Below are 21,528 nucleotides of genomic sequence, written 5' to 3' on the forward strand. Positions count from 1 at the left end.
CCCCCCAACTCACAGGGAACTCCAAAGTGGGCGCCCGAGGCAGCAAGAGCTGCCCTATTGCCTGACAGTAAAGGTCAAATATACAATACAATCAATCCAGCATCACAGCAATTATATATAGCTTAACTCAAATCATCATCTCAATGGTTCGCTGGCGTCACCTTACAACCATTCCCTCTGGCAAATGCCAGGCGTCATTCTGACTGGGCATTGGTGGGCAATTTCTTGTGTTTGTCTGGGTTAGGTATCAAGATAATATTGGCGTCATAAAATTAGTTAAGCATTTCTTCTTCCTCTTCTGTTTTTTGGAAGAGTTTATGAAGAATTGGTATTAATTCTTTTTTAAACATTTGATGGCATTCATGAGCAAAACTTTTGATGCCTAGGCTTTTCTTTGTGAGAAGTTTTCAATCTCCTTACTTGTTACAGGTCTGAATAGATTTTCATTTTCTTTTTTCCAATCAGTTTTAGAAGTTTGTGTCTTTCCAAGAGTTTATTCATTTCATCTAGATTACCTTAGTTGTGGGTGTACAGTTGTCATAGCATTTGTCTTTGTAAATCTTTATTTAAAGTTGGTAGTGATGTCCTTTTTTATATGGTTTTTAAGAATAAAAGTTCATTGTTGTCATTAAAGATGCTTTGAAAATTGTTTTTTATTAATGTGGGAAGTGGCTCTGATGAAATGTTAAGTGAAAAGGGCAAGATAGAAAATTGTACAGTTTTTGTTGTTAAGTCGTAAAAGTTCTTTATGGATTCTGGGTACCAACCAGACCTTTATGAGTTTTATGGGTTACAGATATTTTCTCCCATTCTGTGAATTGTATTTTCACTTTCTATTAGTGTCCTTTTATTTCTCTTCTCTTTTTAAGGTTAATGATTTGTTGATTTAAAGGGCCTTTACACCTCAAAGTATTACCCTGGGACTGGGGTTGTAGCATATGTAAGGCACTGTGTTCAATCCTTAGCACCACATAAAAGTAAATAAATAAAATAAAGATATTGTGTCTAACTACAACTAAAAAAAATTTTTTTTTAAAGTACTACCTCATGAAATTCTGTTGACTCTGTGGTATGAAATAGTGACTTGTGAATTCTAATGCACCTGTGAATGTACATCTGTGCTGTGTTTGCTGGTAACTATTAAATAAGAAGAAATTCACCTTCAGATACTTTGCCCAGAAGTTAAAGATTTTTGAATAAAGTTGATGAATATACTGAATATACTAATTATTTTCCTCTGAAACAGAATTCAAAGAAAATACTTTGTAATTTTATTCCAGGAAATAAAAGGGATAGTTTTCTGCCAGTGATTTCCTAATACACTGAATTACCAGCTGTCTTTTGATGTCCTGATATTTCACATTTCCTTATAGAAATAAGAAGGCCATTTTTGGAAAATGTAAAGGCTAAACAAGCTGTGCTTCTCTTGCCTTTGGGACTGAGGGAATGGTAATAAGAGTTACTTATGACCAAGATGCAAGTAGAGATGATGATAATAGAAGTGGAAATTGAAGCTGCATCTCATGACTTAGGGGAAATTTTGTTTTATGTTTATCATTTATTTATATATTTGTAGTTGTAGATAGACAGAATGCCTTTATTTTGTTTATTTTTTGGCGGTGCTAAGGATCTAACCCAGTACCTCACATGTGCTAGGCAAGTGCTCTGCCACTGAGCTACAGACTTAGCCTGCAAATTTGTTCTAATTTTATTGTCTTAAGAAAGCTTCTCTTGGGGAATGGGTTGTGGCTCATCAGTAGAGCGCTTACCTGGCATGTGTGAGGCCCTGGGTTTGATCCTCAGCACCACATAAAAATAAATAAAATAAAGGTATTGTGTCCAACTATAACTAAAAAATAAAATATTAAAAAAGGAAAGCTTTTCTTGGTAAAGGAAGAAAGTAAAGTTCTATAGAAAGGGGGAAGTAGATACATGAAGAAAAAGTTCTTAATTAAACCTATTTGAGCCATGTAAAAATTTGTGATTTTCATGCACTTTATATCTTTCATAGCTGATGATATACTTAACTTTGTCCATGCTTTTTATCATTGTTTTGAAGCTAATAGTAGCTGTTGAACAAGAAGAAATTCCTAGACTTCGGGCCCTGTATGAGAGGGGCCTGCAGAATGGTGTCCAAGGCTTGAGACTGATTCAGCAGGAGGATATAAAAAAGAAGGAGCCATATTGTAGGGTAAGTGATTCATCAGCTCATGGCCAAAGCATATGGCCAAAGGGATGTTTTCATTTAGGACTCAGTCCTTTTACATGGAGGCTGAGGATTAATTTACAGAAGGCAAAGATCATAAAATCAGATGATCCTGGCACAGATTACTGAAGTGACTGACATAAGAGGGCATTACCACAAAACGGGACACCCGATTTCTTCTTTCTCTGTGAGAAAATATCAAGTCCAAGCAATATAAACAAAGGGAAAAGGAAGTATAGAAATAGGAAGTTGTGTTCCCCAAAATATATGTGCTAAAATGTTCCCAGCAGCCTATTTGTGCCCCATCCTGCCAAATATCTATGGCATGTTTGGAAAACACAATGATGAGGCGTGGTTGGAGATTAGGGTGTGTAAGAAGAGATAAGAGATAAGACTAGAAAGTCAGGATTAGGCCCATATAAAGGGACTGGCATTCATGCTAATAACTAAAAATTTTCCAGTAGGCATGGAGAACAAGTGAAAAATTTTGAAGAGGATAGCTATAGTATCTGATCTCTGTTTTGGGAGGATATGCCTGGCATGAATATGAAGGGTAGGCTATAGAGTATCTTGGTTAAAATATGCTAAGGTGAAAAATATCTGTATTCTTGAAATATGAATAATAATAGGTTACTCTACATGTAATCTTTCACTGATAATCTTTCAGAGACTTGAGTTCAACCCCAGATTCCAGCAATTATTCCAGTGCATATCTCCTGTTCCCTACTTTCTACCATGTTATTGGCACTTAGAAAGAGCTGGACTCCAGGCATTTGTCTTAGAGAGCGTGACCTAGAACTCACTGCCAGGTCATGCTTATCAAAAGCTTGTTTTTGAGAGGATAGATAGACTACTTACTCCTTATATCTCTGCAAATCATCTGAGTAGCATACCTACACTGTAGTGTTTTCTTTCCCTATCCTACTCTTTGACTCCAGTTACTCGCTTTGAATTGTGTTTTGCTTTTATGGCATTAGCCTATGGGAAGGGCAGTTGTGTCACTCTGAGGATGTGGTTGAGGACATATGTTGTTGACTGTTACACAACATCTTGCTCTGAGAACCAGCAGGAGAAATTCCTCACAGATATTAGTTCTGAGAATATTTTTGTTCTTTCTGAGCACAAGTTGGCTTGTTTTATGGACACTGAATCATTTCACTGATTGTGTTCTCCTGTTTGCTTTGGCTGCAAGGAAGCTCAGAGACACGTGTACCCCGTTCTATCTAAGCGTATATCAAAGCATTCTACCACTGAGTTACATCCCTACCCCCCTCCACTGTTTTTTATTTTACTTTATAAATTCTGAGATAGAAGCTCACCGAGTTGCTCAGGCTGGTCTTATGATTCTCCTGCCTCAGTTTCCCAAGTAGCTGAGATTACAGGTATGAACCACCACCATACCAGGCAAAATCCAAAACTTTTTGAGCATCACATTGTCATTTCAGGTTTTGGAGCATTTTAGATCTTGGACTTTCAGATTAGGAATGGTCGACCACTGTACCATTGAGCTACATCTCTAGCCCTTTTTTATTTTTTATTTTGAGACATGGTCTTGCTAAGTAGCTTAGGGCCTTGCTAAGTAGCTGAGTCTGGCCTTCAACTTGTTATCCTCTTGCCTCAGCATCCTGAGTCACTGAGATTAGCAACATGCACCTCCACTGCGCCCAGCTTTATTTTTATGTATTTATGGGACATTTGGGTATTTTCTTTTGTGAAGTACCTGAGTCCTTTGCCTATTTTTCTTTTGGGTTTACTGTATTTCTTATAATTATTCTTATTAATTTTAAGAATGTGACTTTTTGTCCAATATATATGCATTTGCAGTCATTTGTATATTTAAATATATTGCAAATATCTTCTACCTTCCTGTAACTTGTCTTTTTACTTAGCAGAAGCTCATAATGTACTTATTTTAGCAATTGATACATATGTTTCTCTTTTATGTTTAGCGCTTTTTGTGTTCTGTTTGAGAAATTTTTGCCTATTCCAAGGTCTGGAAGGTACTTTGTGTGTTTTTCTATAAGTTTTATTGTTTTATCATTTGGAATTGACTTTCAAATATGGTGTGAGATATGGATCAAGGCAAATTTTTTTCCCACTATAGATATCCAGTTAACTCTGCACCATTTATCAAAAAGACCATTATTTTCCCACTGCCCTGCAGTATTTTCTTTGTGTATTTTCTGTATATGTGTAGATGTATCTCAACTTTGTTCTGTCCCATTTCTTCTTTTACTGCTACCATAATGTCCTAATTACAGTAGTTCCAATGAAAAGTGTTCCATTGGAGCTCAGCAGAGGTTGGCTCTAGAAGCAGAAAAGGGATAAGTATAGCTGAGTGTGGTGGCACATACCTGTAATCCTAGCAATTAGGGAGATTGAGGCAAGAGGATTGCAAGTTCAAGGTCAGCCTCAGCAATTTAGCAAGACTCTCAGCAACTTAGCAAGACCCTGTCTCAAAAAAATATGTATATATGTGTGTGTGTGTGTGTGTGTGTGTGTGTGTGTGTGTCAGTGGTAAAGCACCCCTTGGTTCAATCGATCCCAGTACCAAAAAAAAGAAAAAGAAAAAAACTAAGGAAAGCAGAAATAAGGAACAAAACAGATGAGTTGTTTCCAAGTTACCTCTCTGAGTTATTGTACCCCAAATACTATATATAGGTTAAGATTAAGTTATAACTATTGACCTGTAATTCAGGGATTGTGAGGTGGTGAGTAGGGCTAATGTAGTCTTACATGTAACAACTTGTATTGAAACAGAAGGAATGATATATTTAACAAATGCCCTCATAATCTGGAAATAAGACTATGAGGATGACAATGAAGTTTGCCAAATGTCACTTTCAGTTTGTGAAAAAAAGCCTGATTTTGTTAGCCTTTACCCTTAGCATGATCTGGTCACACAGAAACATTAGTACAGGCTGGGTAGCAAAGTCAAAAGCTTTTAAGGGCTAAGTTTGTAATGAGGTTGGTGAGTTGGGTGGTGAATTCAAGAGTGAGATGTTTAAAATAATATTATTTCAGATTACTTTATTTTTTTTAATATTTATTTTTTAGTTTTAGGTGGACACAATATTTTATTTTACATTTAATTGGTGCTGAGGATCAAACCCAGTGTCTCAAGTATGCTAGGCAAGCACTGTACCACTGATCCATAACCCCAGCCCCTTAGATAATGTTTTAAAACAGCAACAACAACCTTGTTGTATTGGCCAAGCAAGAGGACAGCAGAATTTACCGTTGCACTCAGCATTTGGACATTAGTTATCCTGGGAAGCAGTTACCCTCTTATAGGATATTTGGAGAACTGATATAGTCATAGACTTAGTAAGGCAACAGAAAATGGTGTCATTACCAAGGTGCTATTACCAGAAGTAGTTTGTACTTAGTGTGTGAAATTCTACTCTTAATCCTTTTCTTCAGATTTAGAAAAGGCCAATGGCACATTCAGCATTTACTTCAAAGAATAAAATAATCATGGATTTAGGTCATTTATCTACAGAGTTTGGACATGTCTTTTGGGGCCAAAAACATAAATAAAGAAATAGGTTGTTAATTCTTCCTATTTCCCAAAGAGAAAGTTTGATTTAATCACAAAATCTCCATTCCATATTTGTAGTCTTGAAGATAGGACTGCAGCAGTCAATTCAGGGCTTTGCAAATATTGTGAATAGCTACTAGAATGATGCTCTGTTTTCAGTGTGGGCATTGTATGATACACCACTGGGGACATTTCAGTAGAGTCTGCTTACACATAACTTTTTGGAATTCAACTCAGAATCATATATGTTAGGGGATGAATAAAACTGGGAAAATCATTGTAGCAGCTAGAAGAGCCTGGCAAAAATTTTCCTTTAAAGAGGAGCATTGTTTCCTGATAATAGAGATTTTCTTATTTAGCTAGTGTTATTTCTCTTCTTTGATAAAAACAATATATATGTGCTCATTAACAAATGTAAGCACTTAATGGAACAAACTTCTCTGTTATTTTTTTGGACTATCAGATTTTTGTCAAACAATGTTAATGTGTGTTTTCCATCAAAATAAACAAGAAAAAATTCAACCAAAAATAAAATTTTGAATGAACCTTACTGATTCTTGTTTGTATCATTTAACTTTTTTATAATTCTGTCCTAGGGTCTAATGGCTATTGATTGTCCATATACTGGCATTGTCAACTATCGGCAGGTAGCTTTGTCATTTGCCCAGGATTTCCAAGAAGCTGGTGGGTCTGTCTTGACTAATTTTGAAGTAAAAGATATTGAAATGGCTAGAGAAAGCCCTCCAAGAAGTATAGATGGTAAGCCATCTTTGGTTTTTTCTTATTGAATAATTTCATTGACTTTTTCAAAAACTTGGGATTGTTTTTGTCTGGGGTAGTATAGTAGGAAGGCCACCAGGAGATAGGCTAGTAGGGTGCAGAGTGAGAGGGGGGTGCAGAAGGAACCAGGGAGAGACTGGACATAGGAGAGCCAGAACTCTTGGAGGGTTTTGTGCTGAAAGAACTAGGCACTGTTTAGACATTCTGACTAGTGCTTAAAATCTGAACTGCCACAACTGCTTATAGATAATTAGCACCCAAATACTTCTCCATCCTATAGGTTAGAGTCAGAATCTCCTGGTAATGTTTGTTAAAAATATAGACTTGGTATCACCTAGACTTATTGAAACAGACTATTCGGGGATAAGGCCTCAGAATAGGTAGCAGTTAGTGATTTTTGAACATAGCCAAGCTCTAGAATGGCAACTAAGATCGTAAGAAAACTCAGCCATTCGGAACAGCCCCACTTTAGACTGCACTTTGATTTTGTTTTGCTTTGAGGACATTATTATTTTTTTCTTTTCTTTTTACCAAATGAAAGATTTGGAAGCCCTCTATTTTCTACAGGGAAGTTTGGAGGAGAAAAAAAGTAGCGTACAGTTCTTTCTTCCTTGACAGATTTTAAAGGAGATCTAGGCCATCTAAATCATTCTCTCAGTGTTCTAAATTCTAAGATGATGAACAAAATTGTTAAAATAAGGCCATCATACATAAGTAGCTTAATAAGTCATATTCATGATACAGGTAGATTATATTAATTTTATTTGCTCTACATTTGCTTTATAAAACTTTAAGCTCCCGTGTATCTGAGAGGAAACTAAATTTTATAAATGGTTAGTTTATTATTGGAATTCTTTTGTGTCATGATAACTCTTGCTTTTCTAAACAACCCAGACCTTGCAAGGAATCGGGTAATCATCATTCAAGACACTAAGGTTTCTCATATCATAGTTCTGTAGTGATTTATGATGATGCATTGTACAACATGATTTCTAGGACTGTGGTTCATTGAAAAGCTGGGACTGTCTGTTGGAGCCAAGGTATAGGATGGTTTATAAGCATAGATTAAATTTGTTAAAATAAAACAAGCTAAAAGACATGCTTGTCAGGTATATATTGTCAAGCATGAACTAGTTTAATCTTGCTACCTGGTAAAAAGTTTCAGAATGAAAAGTAGGGCTGAGTTATGACAAAAGAAAGTTGTTTAAATTGGTTACTATTATATTTCAAGTAATGGTAGCCTCCTTTTGCTAATTCTTTTTTCTTTTTTTTCAGGGATGAAATATCCAATTATGGTAAAGAATACAAAGGTAAAGATTCTTAAAACTGATATCCACTTTCTTCTTTTTTTGTGTGTGGGCACCTTTATCACTCTGTCAACTTGTCTACATTTACTACACTCTCTACTATTTTTGAGACTTTCCTTCATTTTCACATAGTATAAAGCAAGAACTACTGAATGACACAGAGTGTTGGATTTCCTGAGTCCTCAAGGTTCAGCCAGGGGAGCTGAGTCACTCATGAGTTATAGGATTTATGGTAGGAATTAGACCTTACACAATTGTGCGAGGAAATGGGGTTCAGAAGGGAATTGGTGGATAAGAGTCTCTTCATGCATTCTGAGATGCCAACCATCCAGATCTTGAGGTGGGACTTCAAATGGGAAGCTTTTGAGATCTGTGGAAAGCTCTTTGCTCTGTGTGTATACCCAAGTAGTGGCCCAGGGCAGCTCTTAGTAGTTGGGAAATAGAGCTGGATATGGAGCTGGATTCCCTGGGCAGTGAGTGTATGTCTGTCACCACATTGGACTAGAATTTTTAGAAACTAATGACAGCCACTTTGCCTCTGCCTGCCAAGTCATATGCAGTTCCTGCTTTGGCCAGCTTTAGTTTACAAGCATGTAGAGGAGAGATTCTGTCAAACATGGTCCCCAGCTTGATCAAAGCAACATAGTATGGAATCATTGCTTATTTTCTAGTAGATGTATTTCTCCCTTGGAAACTCAGACTTTTAAATCATGAGAGCTACAGATTAAAGAGATAGAGAGCAGCAAACTGACTGGTAAATTATTGAGGTAATAGTAATGAGCTACTCCCATTTCCACCTCTTGATTTTTGACCTGTGACTCTGGCTATGGGAGAAACAATGCTATATTTTAGTCAGAGTACATTTAGCATCTTGGAGGACATTGCTCCAGCCCTCTCAAGTATTGCTGTTATTTAATCTTCAAAAGCCCATCCCACTTGTTGCTACCCATTGGCTGTAGGATGATGGGAAAATGGCAAAATGAATAAATTCCATGAGCATAAGCTGATTGCTACACTTCATTTACTGCAAAATAATTTCATTGAATTAGAAGCAATGTTTCTGTGTAAATAAAATGATGGTGGTCCTATAAGTTCATAGATGGTGGTTTCCGCAGAAGAATTGCAGTAGGGAAGACAAATATATATACAGAGTGAGTATATATTTCAGCAAAAACTACATTCTGCCTTTTCTATGGGGGAAGTGGTTCAGGAACCCCATCAGGTATTCCATTGATCTCTGTAGACAGACTGTAGACAGATCAGCCTTTGTGAATAAGTCCATTTTTATCTTTCCAGTTTTATTGAGTTTTAATTGACAAGTAGAGTTATATATATTTAATATATACAATGTGTTGATTTGATGTATGTTTATGATATGAAATGATGACTACAGTGAAGTTTGTTAACATTTATTACCTCACAAAATTACCGTTTGTGTGTTATGAAGACACTTAAGATGTGTTATCTTGGGGTTGGGGTAGAGTGCTTGCCTAGCATGAGTGAGTCACTTGGGTTTGAGCCGCAACACCACATAAAACAGATAAACAAATAAAATAAAGGTATTGTGTTCATCTACAACTAAAAAAAATGTTTTAAAAGATCTGTTATCTTAACCAAATTTCAAATATGCCATACAAGTATTATTAACTATAGTCATCCTGCTGTACATTAGATCTCCAACACTTATTCATCTTATATCTGAAAGTTTATATCTTTTGACAAATATCTCCTCATTCCCACCCACTCCCTACTGCTTATCCATAGCAACCATAATTCTACTTTGTTGCTGTGAATTCCCTTTTTTAGATTTCACATATAAGTGATATCATACAGTATTTGTCTTTCATCATCTGACTTATTTTCACTTAGCACAATATCGTTCAGACTCATCCATGATATCAGAGATGGACGGATTTCCTTCTTACCTCTTTGTCTGTTAATGGATACTTAGGTTGTTTCCATGTCTTGGCTGTTTCGAATATGCTATAATAAATATGAGAATAAAGATGTTTCTTCAACTTCTTTACCCTTTGAGCTTTTTTGGAATGTTCTATTCACATATATTTTCTTCTAAGCTCCTTTTTCTGACCATCCAGCCAAACCATTAGTTATTGCACATGAAGCAGCATAGATCCATATATCTGGCCATCTCTCCTAGATAAATGGTGCTAGAATGTTCTACAGAACCATTTGTAAATCATATCTGTAGTTTTTCTTGTTTGATCAACTGGTCATAGTGTACTCTCCATGTGGCTATCGGTGCAGGTTGAGAGGAAGAAGGAAATTTAGTGGGAGTAGGCATTGCAAACCACTTGCCTCTGTAACTTATATGTGCCTTCAGGACCTACAGTCCTGATCTTCTATAGTATACTTCCTCTTGATGAAAGGAGGCTACTGTACACACCCAGGTTTGTGGATTGGTGAGTCAGATAGCATCCAATTAATAATGGGTAGTTGGCATGGTAACTTAATGACCTGTGGTCAAGTGTTTAGTCAAAACCAAAAGCACTTTCTCAAGAAGGATTATTATCTATAGAGGATGGTGGAACTTTTCTGTGAAAATCCTAGAGTTTTGTATGATTTTTTTATGATTTGGGTATGCCAAAGGCTTTGTAAAACATCACTGTCTGTTAACACACTTCAGTTACTATTAGACCTGCTGGATCAGGTAGCCCAAGTGGCAGAACAACCAGTGTTTCCATTCAAAGAAGTATTGTAAATCTGTTTATGTGCTTGCCCTTATTTTTGGAGATTTTTCACAAGAGTTTAGAATCATGTAATGGAAAACACGTAGAGGTCTATGGGATATCAGTGGTTATATATTTTACTCAGAGTTACTATAGTTGTTGCCTTTTAGGGGGTCTGGGGAGGTTATTGGGGGTAGAACCCAGGGGTACTCTGCCACTGAGTTATATCACAGGTCCTCTTTATTCTTTATTTTGAGACATAGTCTTGCTAAGTTGCCCAGATGGCCTTGAACTTGTACTCTTCCTGCCTCAGACTTCCACATGGCTGGGATTATAGGCACGTGCCACTATCCCTGCTTGTTGCTTTTTTTAAAATTTATTTTTTAGTTATAGTTGGACACAATACCTTTATTTTATTTGTTTATATGTGGTACTAAGGATCAAACCCAGGCCCTTACACTGCTAGGCAAACACTTTACTGGTGAGCCACAACCCCAGTCCCCTTGCTTGTTGCTTTTTATCTTGGCCTTTTCCTGTAGTTTTGTTTGGGGGTTCAAATTCAAGTTTTTGAGTTTACCTATCAGGTTAAACAAATGTACTTCATGAAAGGTTAAAAAAAATTTTAAACATTTAAAATAAACTTTTGGAGAGAGGCAAATTAAGAATTTATACATTAGAGGGGCTGGGGTTGTATTTCCAGTTAGAGTGTTTGCCTAGCACATGTGAGTCACTGGGTTTGATCTTCAGCACCACATAAAAATAAATGAATAAATAAATAAATAAGTGTATTGTGTCCATCTACAACTAAAATATTTTTTAAAAGAATTTATACATTAGATAGGAAACCGTCTTTACCTAAATTTCATTATGGAAGTGAAATTAATATTTTACCAAATTTAATTATTGTTTCATCTACAGCATAACATGATTTCAGAGACTTACCATTTTTAATCATTTCTTTATTTGGAACTGTTGCCTGAGTTTTTAAAAATAGAACTATTGCATGCTGGTACCATCTTAAGCATTTTTCTGTTATCTATATATTTATCATAAGATTTATCTACATTTTATGTTCCCAGAACATAAAAATTGCTGACTTTTAAGTATGAACCGCTAGATTCGTATCACACAAAAGTATTTCCTGTACTTCTGGTATATAACTCTAGATGAACAGGAAAGATATTAACCTTGAGATCCTCCTGCCTTAGCCTATTTAAAAGGAATCATTTTGTTGTTGTTGTCATTGATGTAGCCCTTTTGACTTCAGGGATCTCAAAACTATCATGATTTAGTCTAGCTAATTTGAATTCAGTATAGAGAAATTTCATCTGATTTTTCTTAAAAAATATGACTTATATAATTCTTGAAAAGAGGCTTACTTTTCTAGCAAGGGGGAAAATAGGACACATATAGAGTAAAAAATATAGTTCAATAAAATAAGGCTGAAACAGATGATGGCAAAAAAGAAAATGTTGAGATGAGAACTCTGAGGCTTCAGAAATAAGTCATCTGGGAATAAGAGCAAGAAGTTACCAGGAGCAAGTAGGTGGGCATGATGGTATGTGTCCATAGTCCCAGCTACTTGGAAGACTGAGGTAGGAAGAATAATTTGAGCCTAGGAGTTTGAGACTAGCCTAGGCAACATAGTAAGACCCCATCTCAAAAGAAGAATGAGAAGGAGAAAAGGAAGAGGAAGAGGAAGACAAGGAGGAGGGGGAGGGGGAAGAGAAGGAAAGGAAAGAACCCAGATGACAATCACAAAATAAAATTTGTGGAAAAATTATAACAGTCCAAGATTAGCATTCTCCTAATACTTAAAACAAACCTTGGGTGTAGAGTAAATGGCTCCTTGTAAATGAGAATAGAGTTGATGATATTTCTAGAGTAGCCTCAGATTGAAAAATAGATCCTGATCAGGAAGGACAAAGTGGTTGGAGGGTAGTTAGAGTTGAAATTGAACAGGATTATTGAGTGTGGAGCAACCCAAGACTAACAAAGCTATTACTCAGGACTAGAGAAGTACCAGATGTTGTGATGCACCCCTGTAGTCCCAGCCATTTGGGAGGCTGAGACAGAGAATCGTACATTTGAGGCCAGCCTCAGTAATTTAGGGAGAACTGTGTCAAAAAAAAAAAAAAAAAAGAGAGAGAGAGAAGAAAAACGAGGTTGGGGGTGCGTGCTGGAGGGTAGAGAATCTGTCTGAAATACAGATGTGAAAGTCAGAACTAAATGAAGTTTGCTTCTTCCTGCAGCAAAAAATTGTGAAATTCCATCCTAGGTCCTAGTAGAATAGGTGTGTGTATGTGAGCATGCATGTGGAGCTTAAGTATCTTTGCTGGGTCAGCCATTCTTGTCTCTAATATAAAGTATAAAATTTAAGGTGATCTTCTCTTGTATGCCACTATCCTAAGTTTCTAGGTTGTCGCCTCAATGCTGAAGAGTTTATTTTGCTGACACATTTCCTCTTTTTGAAAAAGCTGGGTGCAGTGGCACAAACCTGTAACCTCAGCTGCTCAGAAGGCTGGGGTGGGGGGATTGAAGTTCAAGGACAACTTCGGCAATTTAGCAAGAACCTGTCTGAAAAATTTTTTTTCTTAATATTTTTTGTTGTCAATGGACCTTTATTTTATTTATTTACATGTGGTGCTGAGAATCAAACCCAGTGCCTCACACGTGCTAGGCAAGTGCTCTCCCACTGAGCCACCGCCCCAGCCCCTCAAAAAAAATTTTTTTAAAAACTCATTTCTATAACTTTACTTTTTTTCTATCACGTGTCTTTCCTTTTTTGACCCATTCTTCTCCCTCTTTATACAGATACATTATTTTTAAAAAAATAATGCTGTATTTTTATTAACATGTATTAATTATACCTAGTGATGGATTCAGTGTGATATTTCTGCACATGCATATATCATATACGGATCACATCTAACCTCCACGTATCCAGTATCCCCAACCTCTATTAATCACTCTTCTACATTCAGGTCAACCTTTCTTTTAAGCTTCCACACACAGAAAGACAAGTACCACCTGTTCTCTCTCATATATGGAAGCTAATCATTCTCTTTTATTTTGCACTAGGGAGAGGAAATTCAATGTCAGTATGTTGTGACATGTGCAGGACTTCACTCAGATCGTATTTCAGAGTTAAGTGGCTGCAATCCTGATCCTCAAATTGTACCATTCCGGGGAGATTACCTGCTCTTGAAGCCAGAAAAATGCTATCTTGTAAAAGGAAATATTTATCCGGTGGGTAATGAAATGTTTTCTGACTTCTTAACTCTTCTCAAGTTGGTTATAAGCATAAAAAACATGAAAACTTTTATCTGTTTCAAAAGTAAGGAGGAGGTTTGGAGGGCCATTTATGCAGGCATTTCCTCTGTTGGCTCTTGTGGTTAAACCCCTAAATATTAATTCTAATATCTTGATCATTAAGTGGTAATTAATTGCCCACAGGTACACATCTCCATAAGGCATGAATGTATCATAGGCAGTGTATCAAAAAGGAACCAGATTCTTCCTCCTCTCTGGTGGAGGACTAATAATAAGAGAACTTTCCCTTACAGAAATCCCAGATACCCAACTGTCTTTCTCAGTTTATTGTCTATAGGTACATAAAAGGGATATGGCTACTCTGAAGTTCTGGGAACAGAACACAGAATCGTTTAAATAAAAGGCTCATTTTTCTGTCTCAGACTAAACTGGAAATGAATGAATACCTTAAAGTATGAGGTTGAAGCAGATGAAATTGATTCAACTAATATTTAGATATTTGATTTTTTTACTTGGTTTTTTTTGCCATGCCAAAGCACCAAATTCATCTGCTTCAACATTAAATATTCCCACTTGACAAAAGTCTGTGATATGAATGTTAGTGTTTTTTTTTTTTTTTTCCCCTGGTTTTATTTGCTAGTCACAGGTATCCCTAGTTCTGGAGAGAAGTGATAATCGAAGGAAGAGAATGGGATAGCATGTGTTAATGTCAATAGCATCAGTGTTTCCTGGATGGCATTTCTAAGCAGAAGCACGGCAATAGAAAAGCATATCAGAATATAGTTCATAATGCAAATTAAATGCATAGAAGAAAGTGTCTTATATTACTAATCAGATGTTTATAGCTATAATAAAATGGAATGTGAAATGGGGCTAACCATTCTTTGCTGTGTTGAATCTATAGGTTCCGGATAGCCGCTTTCCTTTCCTAGGAGTTCACTTCACACCAAGGATGGACGGGAATATTTGGCTAGGGCCTAATGCAGTTCTTGCCTTTAAACGGGAAGGATACAGACCCTTTGACTTCAGTGCCAGAGATGCTAAGGATTTAATTGCCAATAGGTAACAACTTTAAAAAACAATGTTTTAAATTCTGAGTATATTAGCTGCATACCTGTAATCCATGCTTTACTTAAGAGACTGAAGCAGGAGGATGGCAAAGTCAGAGCCAACCTGGGCGATTTAACGAGACCCTGTCTCAAAATAAAATTTAAAAAATGGGCTGGGAATGTAATTCATGCTTGTCTAACATGCATGAAGCCCTAGGTCCAGTCCCCAGTACTACAAACAACAAACAAAAGGAAGGTACGACCAAGAGCCATTTTACACCAAATTTTATATTGTTAACCTTCTAGTTGATTTTTTTTTTTTTTTTTTTTGAGAGGGGGTGCCAGGTATTGAACTCAGGGTTGCTCAACCACTGAACCACATCCCCAGCCCTATTGAGACAGGGTCTCATTGAGTTGCTTAGCACCTCGCTTTTGCTGAGGTTGGCTTTGAACTTTCGGACCCTCCTGCCTTAGCCTCCTGAGCCACTGGGATTATAGGCATAAGCCACCGCGCCCCGCTGTCAGTTGATTTTGAAAGGGAATAAAAGAAAAGGTTCTGTCAAAATCAGTAGATGACTTCCTTTGATAATAACATCTTAAGCTAGTCACCATTATTTTGTAAGCCACTAGGAAATTTGCTGATGTCCAAAGTGTTCCTTTTTGTGGAAAACTGGCAGAACTATTGTGTTGACCTAAAATGCAGATTTTTTTATTATTGTAAGAAACACCTTCATGAGGTATTTTGTTTGGTCTTTATAGCAGAGTTCTCTCCAGAGGATTTCATATCCAAATCACTAGAAAGCATTTTGAACCGTACCTGGATCTCACCCTCCACAGATTTTGAAACAGAGGGTTAGGATGGGGATTCTCTTATAAATACATTGTAAAAATACGTTGCCTATGCATGCTGAACATACACAAGCTCTACAGAGTCTGTCTTGAGGATCCTTTCTATAGTTAGTGTCTTGCTCTAATCATTACTAGAGTATCTTAATGATTAAAATAGGATAGATGTCTCACTTGTTTAATGCCCTGATTTAAAGACCTGCTAATGCCTTTTGGGTGTGTTGAAAGCATATGACATTTGCATTAGAAAGCCTTGATGTTGGCAGCCTTTGTAGACTCCTGGTTTGAAACCAGTACCCCGTGGGAATTTGAGTTTGGAAGATGTTTCCCTCTTCAGTTGATGAAGTTTCCTCCTTAAATTGACCCAAAGTTGATTTTAAAATGTAGTTTTCCTGATTTTGCCTAGATTTCTAGTGATGCCATACCCCCCACCCCACCCCAAAATCTCATAATTTTAATGGTGATTTATAATAATAAAGAATTCCTTGTTTCTCCTAAAGCGTTTTTTCCTTTACTTTCAGTGGCCTGATTAAACTGATCTCCCAGAATCTCTCCTATGGAGTTAGTGAAATGTATAAAGCCTGCTTTCTGAGTGCAACAGTGAAGCACCTTCAAAAATTCATCCCTGAAATTAATATCACTGATATACTTAGGTAAGGAAAAGTGACAAGGATTGTGAATCTAGTCCTGACCTTGGTGAGCTTGAGAGGTAGGTCTGACCTGGTGAGTAGTAAGCATACTTAACAGAGTCAATGTGTTCACTGCATCTTTGTGTGCTCTCTTTCCCAACAAGTTGCCAAATTCTTTTTGAAGTTTGTGTATTGGGCATGGCTCCATCATGGCCCTTAGTGCTGGTCCATTTATAATTGTCTAGGCCTCTACAACTCTAAACTGAAATCTCCATCACAGCTTTATTTTGATGCCACCTCAGCCTTTGTGTCTAACTATCACTCAGGATAAAACATCTTTCCTGGATTTTGAAAAAATTGCCCTGGATACTTGCTCTTATGATTCTGAAGCCTTCTGGCTTAAATTCTGTATAAAATAATTGATCACATATTAAGTAATTAGGCAATAAATGCATTAAAACTTTATATTTTGATCAATTCTTAAAACCTTTTAGATTCATTCTTCTAGACTTGGCATCTTACCTTGCTTTTGTTTTTTCATGGCTCTTCCTATACACAGGGACTCTACTTAACAGTACAAAAGAAGGAAGAAGCCGTGTGGTAACCATCAAAGTTTTTGCTATAGGGGTTTAGGTAAAATAAGGGACACACATGTATACTTTTTTTGTTGTTGTTGTTGTTGTTAGATAAAAGACTTCTTGATCTGTCAGTTATCCTAAATACTACCTAAGCACATTATTTTTTTCTTCTTTGGTGATATTTTTAGTGTTCAGCTTTTTCCCTGAGCAAGCCATTTGTTAGCCCTTATCAGCAAGGGTACTTGGAGGTAGTCACCCTTATTTACAATCTGTCCTTCCACGACTTTCCAGAACACCAAATGTCTACCTCTTTTTTAGCAGCTGCTGAACTAGCCTGGTATAAAATGTCAGCTAACTTGACTGTGTATCTGGGAAGAGAACAATAATCATGTCAGCTGTCTCCCATAGGGGATAGTCCTGGTCTAAATCTGACTCTAATGTATCATTCTGAGACCAACCTCTTTGAATCCTTAAAACTATTAAAACCCAGCTAATGTTTTTATTCTTATCTCCTTTACCCTCTACTTACCTTCTGAAATGGAAGGGATAAAAATATCTGGGCTTTATTTTTTTGTGCTTACTAATAAAACCTTTTATGTCTTTGGTGGTTGCTTTAGTAGATCTGTAATGTTTTTTGTCTAAAAACAGACTGATCAAATCTGGTTTCTGTTACTGCTATTAATATTCTTGAAAAACACACTAGGTGGGCACAGTAGATTCTATGTAGAAGCAGTTGCAGTGAATTCACTATCCATATTCAATTACCACCCTTTCATAGATGCCTGAGGCAAACACATTAGGTCAGTGGATTTCATGTAGTAGAGCTGGACTTGAGGTTTATGGGTATTAATGACTCCTGTCTCTGAGTATAAGGGTGTGAATTTCAGTTAACAGCTTCATTGGCATGAAATAGAAAAGAGCACACAGCACTGTAGGCAGGTGCATTTGGGGACAAATTCAACTCAACCACAGATGAGTTCCTCTTTAGAGACAGATGCTGAACATATACAGCAATTCCTTTGTTCCTTCTTTTGATTCCTCTAGCTATCAAATGCAGGAAATTATCAATAACAAAAAGAAAGTTGAAGAAGATATGCTTGATATTACTTATACAATATTTAAAACAAGCATAACAATACATATATTGGTTATGGATTATACATGTAATATAAAAATAAAAACAATACTTCAAAAGAGTAGGTGGCTTATCTCTGGGGAGGAAAGGAACAGAATCCTGAGAGTACCATAGGGACTTCTGTCATATCTGTAATGCTTTAGTTCTTAAGTTTATTGGTAAGAAAATGAGTGTCCACTATGTTATTCTCTAGACCTTGTTATATGCCTGAATATTTCATGCTATATTAAATAATAATAAGATCAATAAACTTTTCTATCGTTTGAAGAGCAAGTTCTGCCTTATTGTATTCATCTTACAATACAATGTATCAAAACCATAAATTCCCTATTAGTATTGTGTCATGAATATCAGTCAGTTTTAAATAGTAAAAGCTAACAGAAGCAACACTTAGAGTGAAGTGTGTTGCCAGAGATTATGTCCTTAAGTTTCAGTCACCACCAAACAGCATTTATCGTGACCTTTCATGGCCTAGCCAGAGCACTTAGGTAATAATTTACTGGTGCATATTAGACTGAAATTTAAAGTTATTCTCAGGCAATTATGCATGAGGTATACAAACTTCTCATTGTTAAATGATGACCTGTCTCTCAGGCTTTTAATTTTAGCTGTAAACTCCTTTAATTCATTCTATGATTAATTTTTGTTAATCTAACAGTAGTTTATATCTGTTAGCACTGTAAGGATATAAAAAATAAAGACATGTATACCATGCTCCTCCATTTTCCCCACATATAATTTTGGAAACTTTCTTATTGGGGAACTCAAGAGTGAATTTTCAAAGAAGATTACTTTTTATCATTCGTGATAACTAGATTATACTATGTCATTGTGAAGCACAAAGGCAAAAACATTTGTACAGTAAAGTTATTATGATGTAAGATGAGTTTCTCAATCTTGATATATTGACATTTGGGGCCAAATCATTATTTGTTGTAGGGGATCTTTCAGTTCCTTAGAAGATACTTAACAACATTCTGGCCTCTGTCCATTCCCAAAAATAGACACAATCAAAAATGTCTCCAGACATTGCCAGTGTCTCCTGGGAGAAAAATACTCCTTGGTTGAGAACCACTAGTCTAGAGAATTTGGTAATCCTCACCCTATAAAATACTAAGAGAAAATAGAATAAACATCTTCAAAATATGTATACCTGAGAATGTAGGAAAGGAAGAGTAGCTCAGGACCAAAAACAAGGAAGAAATTGAAAACTCCTGTACTGAGTTGGTATTTAAAGGAGTTGATGCTGACCTGGAAAGGTAGGGAAGATTTGCTGATCTTAATAACTGAAGGGCTTGATTTATATTTTTTATATTTTTAATTGATATATGATTCACATGCAATAAAATATGAAGATTTTAAGTTCTCAATAAATTTTTATAATAGTATAACTTATGTATCTATCACCCAAAACAAGATATGGAACATTAGAGACTTGTATTTTAATTGCTACTCAAGTGCTATAAAGGTGCCTTTTTGTTGTTGTTTTTTTAATTTTATTTTTTAGGTGTAGATGGACACAACACAATGCCTTTATTTTTTATGTGGTGCTGAGGATCGAACCCGGTTCCCGCCTGTGCTAGGCGAGTGCTCTACCGATGAGTCACAATCCCAGCTCCCTGTTGTTTTTCTTTTTTGGTACTTAAGATTGAACCCAGAAGGGCTTTACCACTGAGCCACATTTCCAGCCCTTTTTATTTTTATTTTTTTTTATTTTGAGATAGTGCCTCACAAATTTGCTTAGGGCCTCACTGTTGCTAAAACTGGCCTTGAACTTGTGATCCTTCTGTCTCAGCCTCCCATGTGGCTGGGATTATAGGTATGTGCCATAATGCCTGGCTAAGCTAGGAGCTCTTGAAGGACCACATTCTTAGTGAGAAGGAACTAGGAAAAAATTATTTCCCTTGGCACCAAAGTGTTAAGGGATTTTGTCTGTCTTGGTTTTTGGAATGGAAAGTAGCAGTATATCACTAACTTTGTTCAGGAATCATAAACTGAGAAATTAACTTAAAAAGTGGACCCAGACTTGTTCACATTCTACTTCACTCCCCCACCTTCCAACACAGTATAACAATATAATTTAGTCAGTTTCATTTACACTACCTCCCCTGTCTCTCTCCTCCTCCTCTTTCCTGGTCCCCTCCTCTATCCTATTGGTCTCCTTCTGTTTCGAGAGGTCCAACATCTTTTTTTTTTTTCTCCACTCTTTTTCTCCCTAGCTTCCACATATGAGAGAAAACTTATACAACCCTTTACTTTCTGAGTTTGACTTTCTCAATTTAAGTTTTTATGGTTGTTCTACATACATCTGGGATGATGGGATAAAATGTGCTAAAAAACTGACTGATATGCTCATGACACAATACTGATAGGGAATTTATGGTTTTAATGCATTGGATTGCAAGATTAATAAAACAAGCAGAACTTGGGTTTCAAGCTATAGAAATCCATTGATCTTATTATTTAATAGATGTGCTAGGGAAATGCTTATTGAAAGATGGGTACTACATTTATTTCAGATAAGATAAATATACTTTAAGGCAAAAATATTGTTAGAAATTAAAATATTAATGATATATAAAGAAAATGTATAGAAATAATATTATTAGAAATAAACTTGTGCATATAACAGCATAGCTATGAAATTCAGAGGAAAAACCTGACATAATTGCAACAGAAATCAACTGTATTATTAGGTAATTTTAAGATGTATCTGTTAATAAAAGAATAATTAAGTATATAAAATATTAGACCATTTGAATATAGAACATAGAACATTTACAAAAGCTCAAAATGTTCTAAACCCTAAATCAGATTCTCAACAAAATTCAAAAATTGGGCATAGAGGGCTGGGATTGCTGAGTGGTATGGTGCCTATCTAGCATATGCAGGGCTCTGGGTTCAATCCTTAACACTGGGGGGGTGGAGTATGCATAGAAAAACAATGTTCTTGTCACAATCTAGTTAGGAACAAAAATACATTCCTTGATCAAGAGGGAGGGAGGAAAGGAGAGTAAGGGAAGTACTGGAGAATGAAATCTACCAAATTATGCTATGTCCATGTACAAATATACCACAATGAATCCTGCCTACATATATAATTGTAATACACTGATTAAAATGAAAATAAAGAAGGGAAATCAGAGTAGAGCAAGCAGCTTAGGGAGAGGGAGGAGGGAAGAAAAGGGGAAGTATGGGGGAATGAGATTGATCAAATTATGTTATGTGCATCTTGGCATAATGAATTCAACTATTAAATATAATGCACCAATAAAAAAGAAAAACAATAAAATAAATATTTAAAGCAAAAAAAAAACATAAACAAATGCCATTCCTACATGTATGGAAATTACTTTGGAATTGTTTATTTTATTTTCCTCTATCACCACTTCTAATTTAAACATACTAATGTGGACTTGTATTTAAAAATACAAGTCAGTATTAGCAGTAGGTCCCATCATGAGCGTTATAAAACTCTAGATTATCCTATTTGGGAC

At 36.1% G+C, this 21,528-nt stretch overlaps 1 protein-coding gene across 3 annotated transcripts in view; it reads left to right on the forward strand.

Moving 5' to 3' along the window:
* Positions 1-21,528, forward strand: part of L2hgdh (L-2-hydroxyglutarate dehydrogenase) — a 37,771-nt gene that overhangs the window by 11,246 nt on the left and 4,997 nt on the right. For all 3 annotated transcript variants that reach the window (XR_007345775.1, XR_007345776.1, XM_015490925.2), the window contains 6 exons: positions 2,060-2,191; positions 6,344-6,506; positions 7,803-7,837; positions 13,603-13,770; positions 14,699-14,856; positions 16,211-16,342. Coding sequence is in view for 1 of the 3 variants with exons in the window: in XM_015490925.2 (XP_015346411.1) it covers positions 2,060-2,191; positions 6,344-6,506; positions 7,803-7,837; positions 13,603-13,770; positions 14,699-14,856; positions 16,211-16,342 (788 nt within the window). In the remaining 2 variants the exon portion in view is untranslated. The remainder of the gene's footprint in view (positions 1-2,059; positions 2,192-6,343; positions 6,507-7,802; positions 7,838-13,602; positions 13,771-14,698; positions 14,857-16,210; positions 16,343-21,528) is intronic.

The sequence above is a fragment of the Marmota marmota genome, unplaced genomic scaffold (assembly GCF_001458135.2).
Source record: "Marmota marmota marmota unplaced genomic scaffold, marMar, whole genome shotgun sequence".
NCBI classification, from domain to species: Eukaryota; Metazoa; Chordata; class Mammalia; order Rodentia; family Sciuridae; genus Marmota; species Marmota marmota.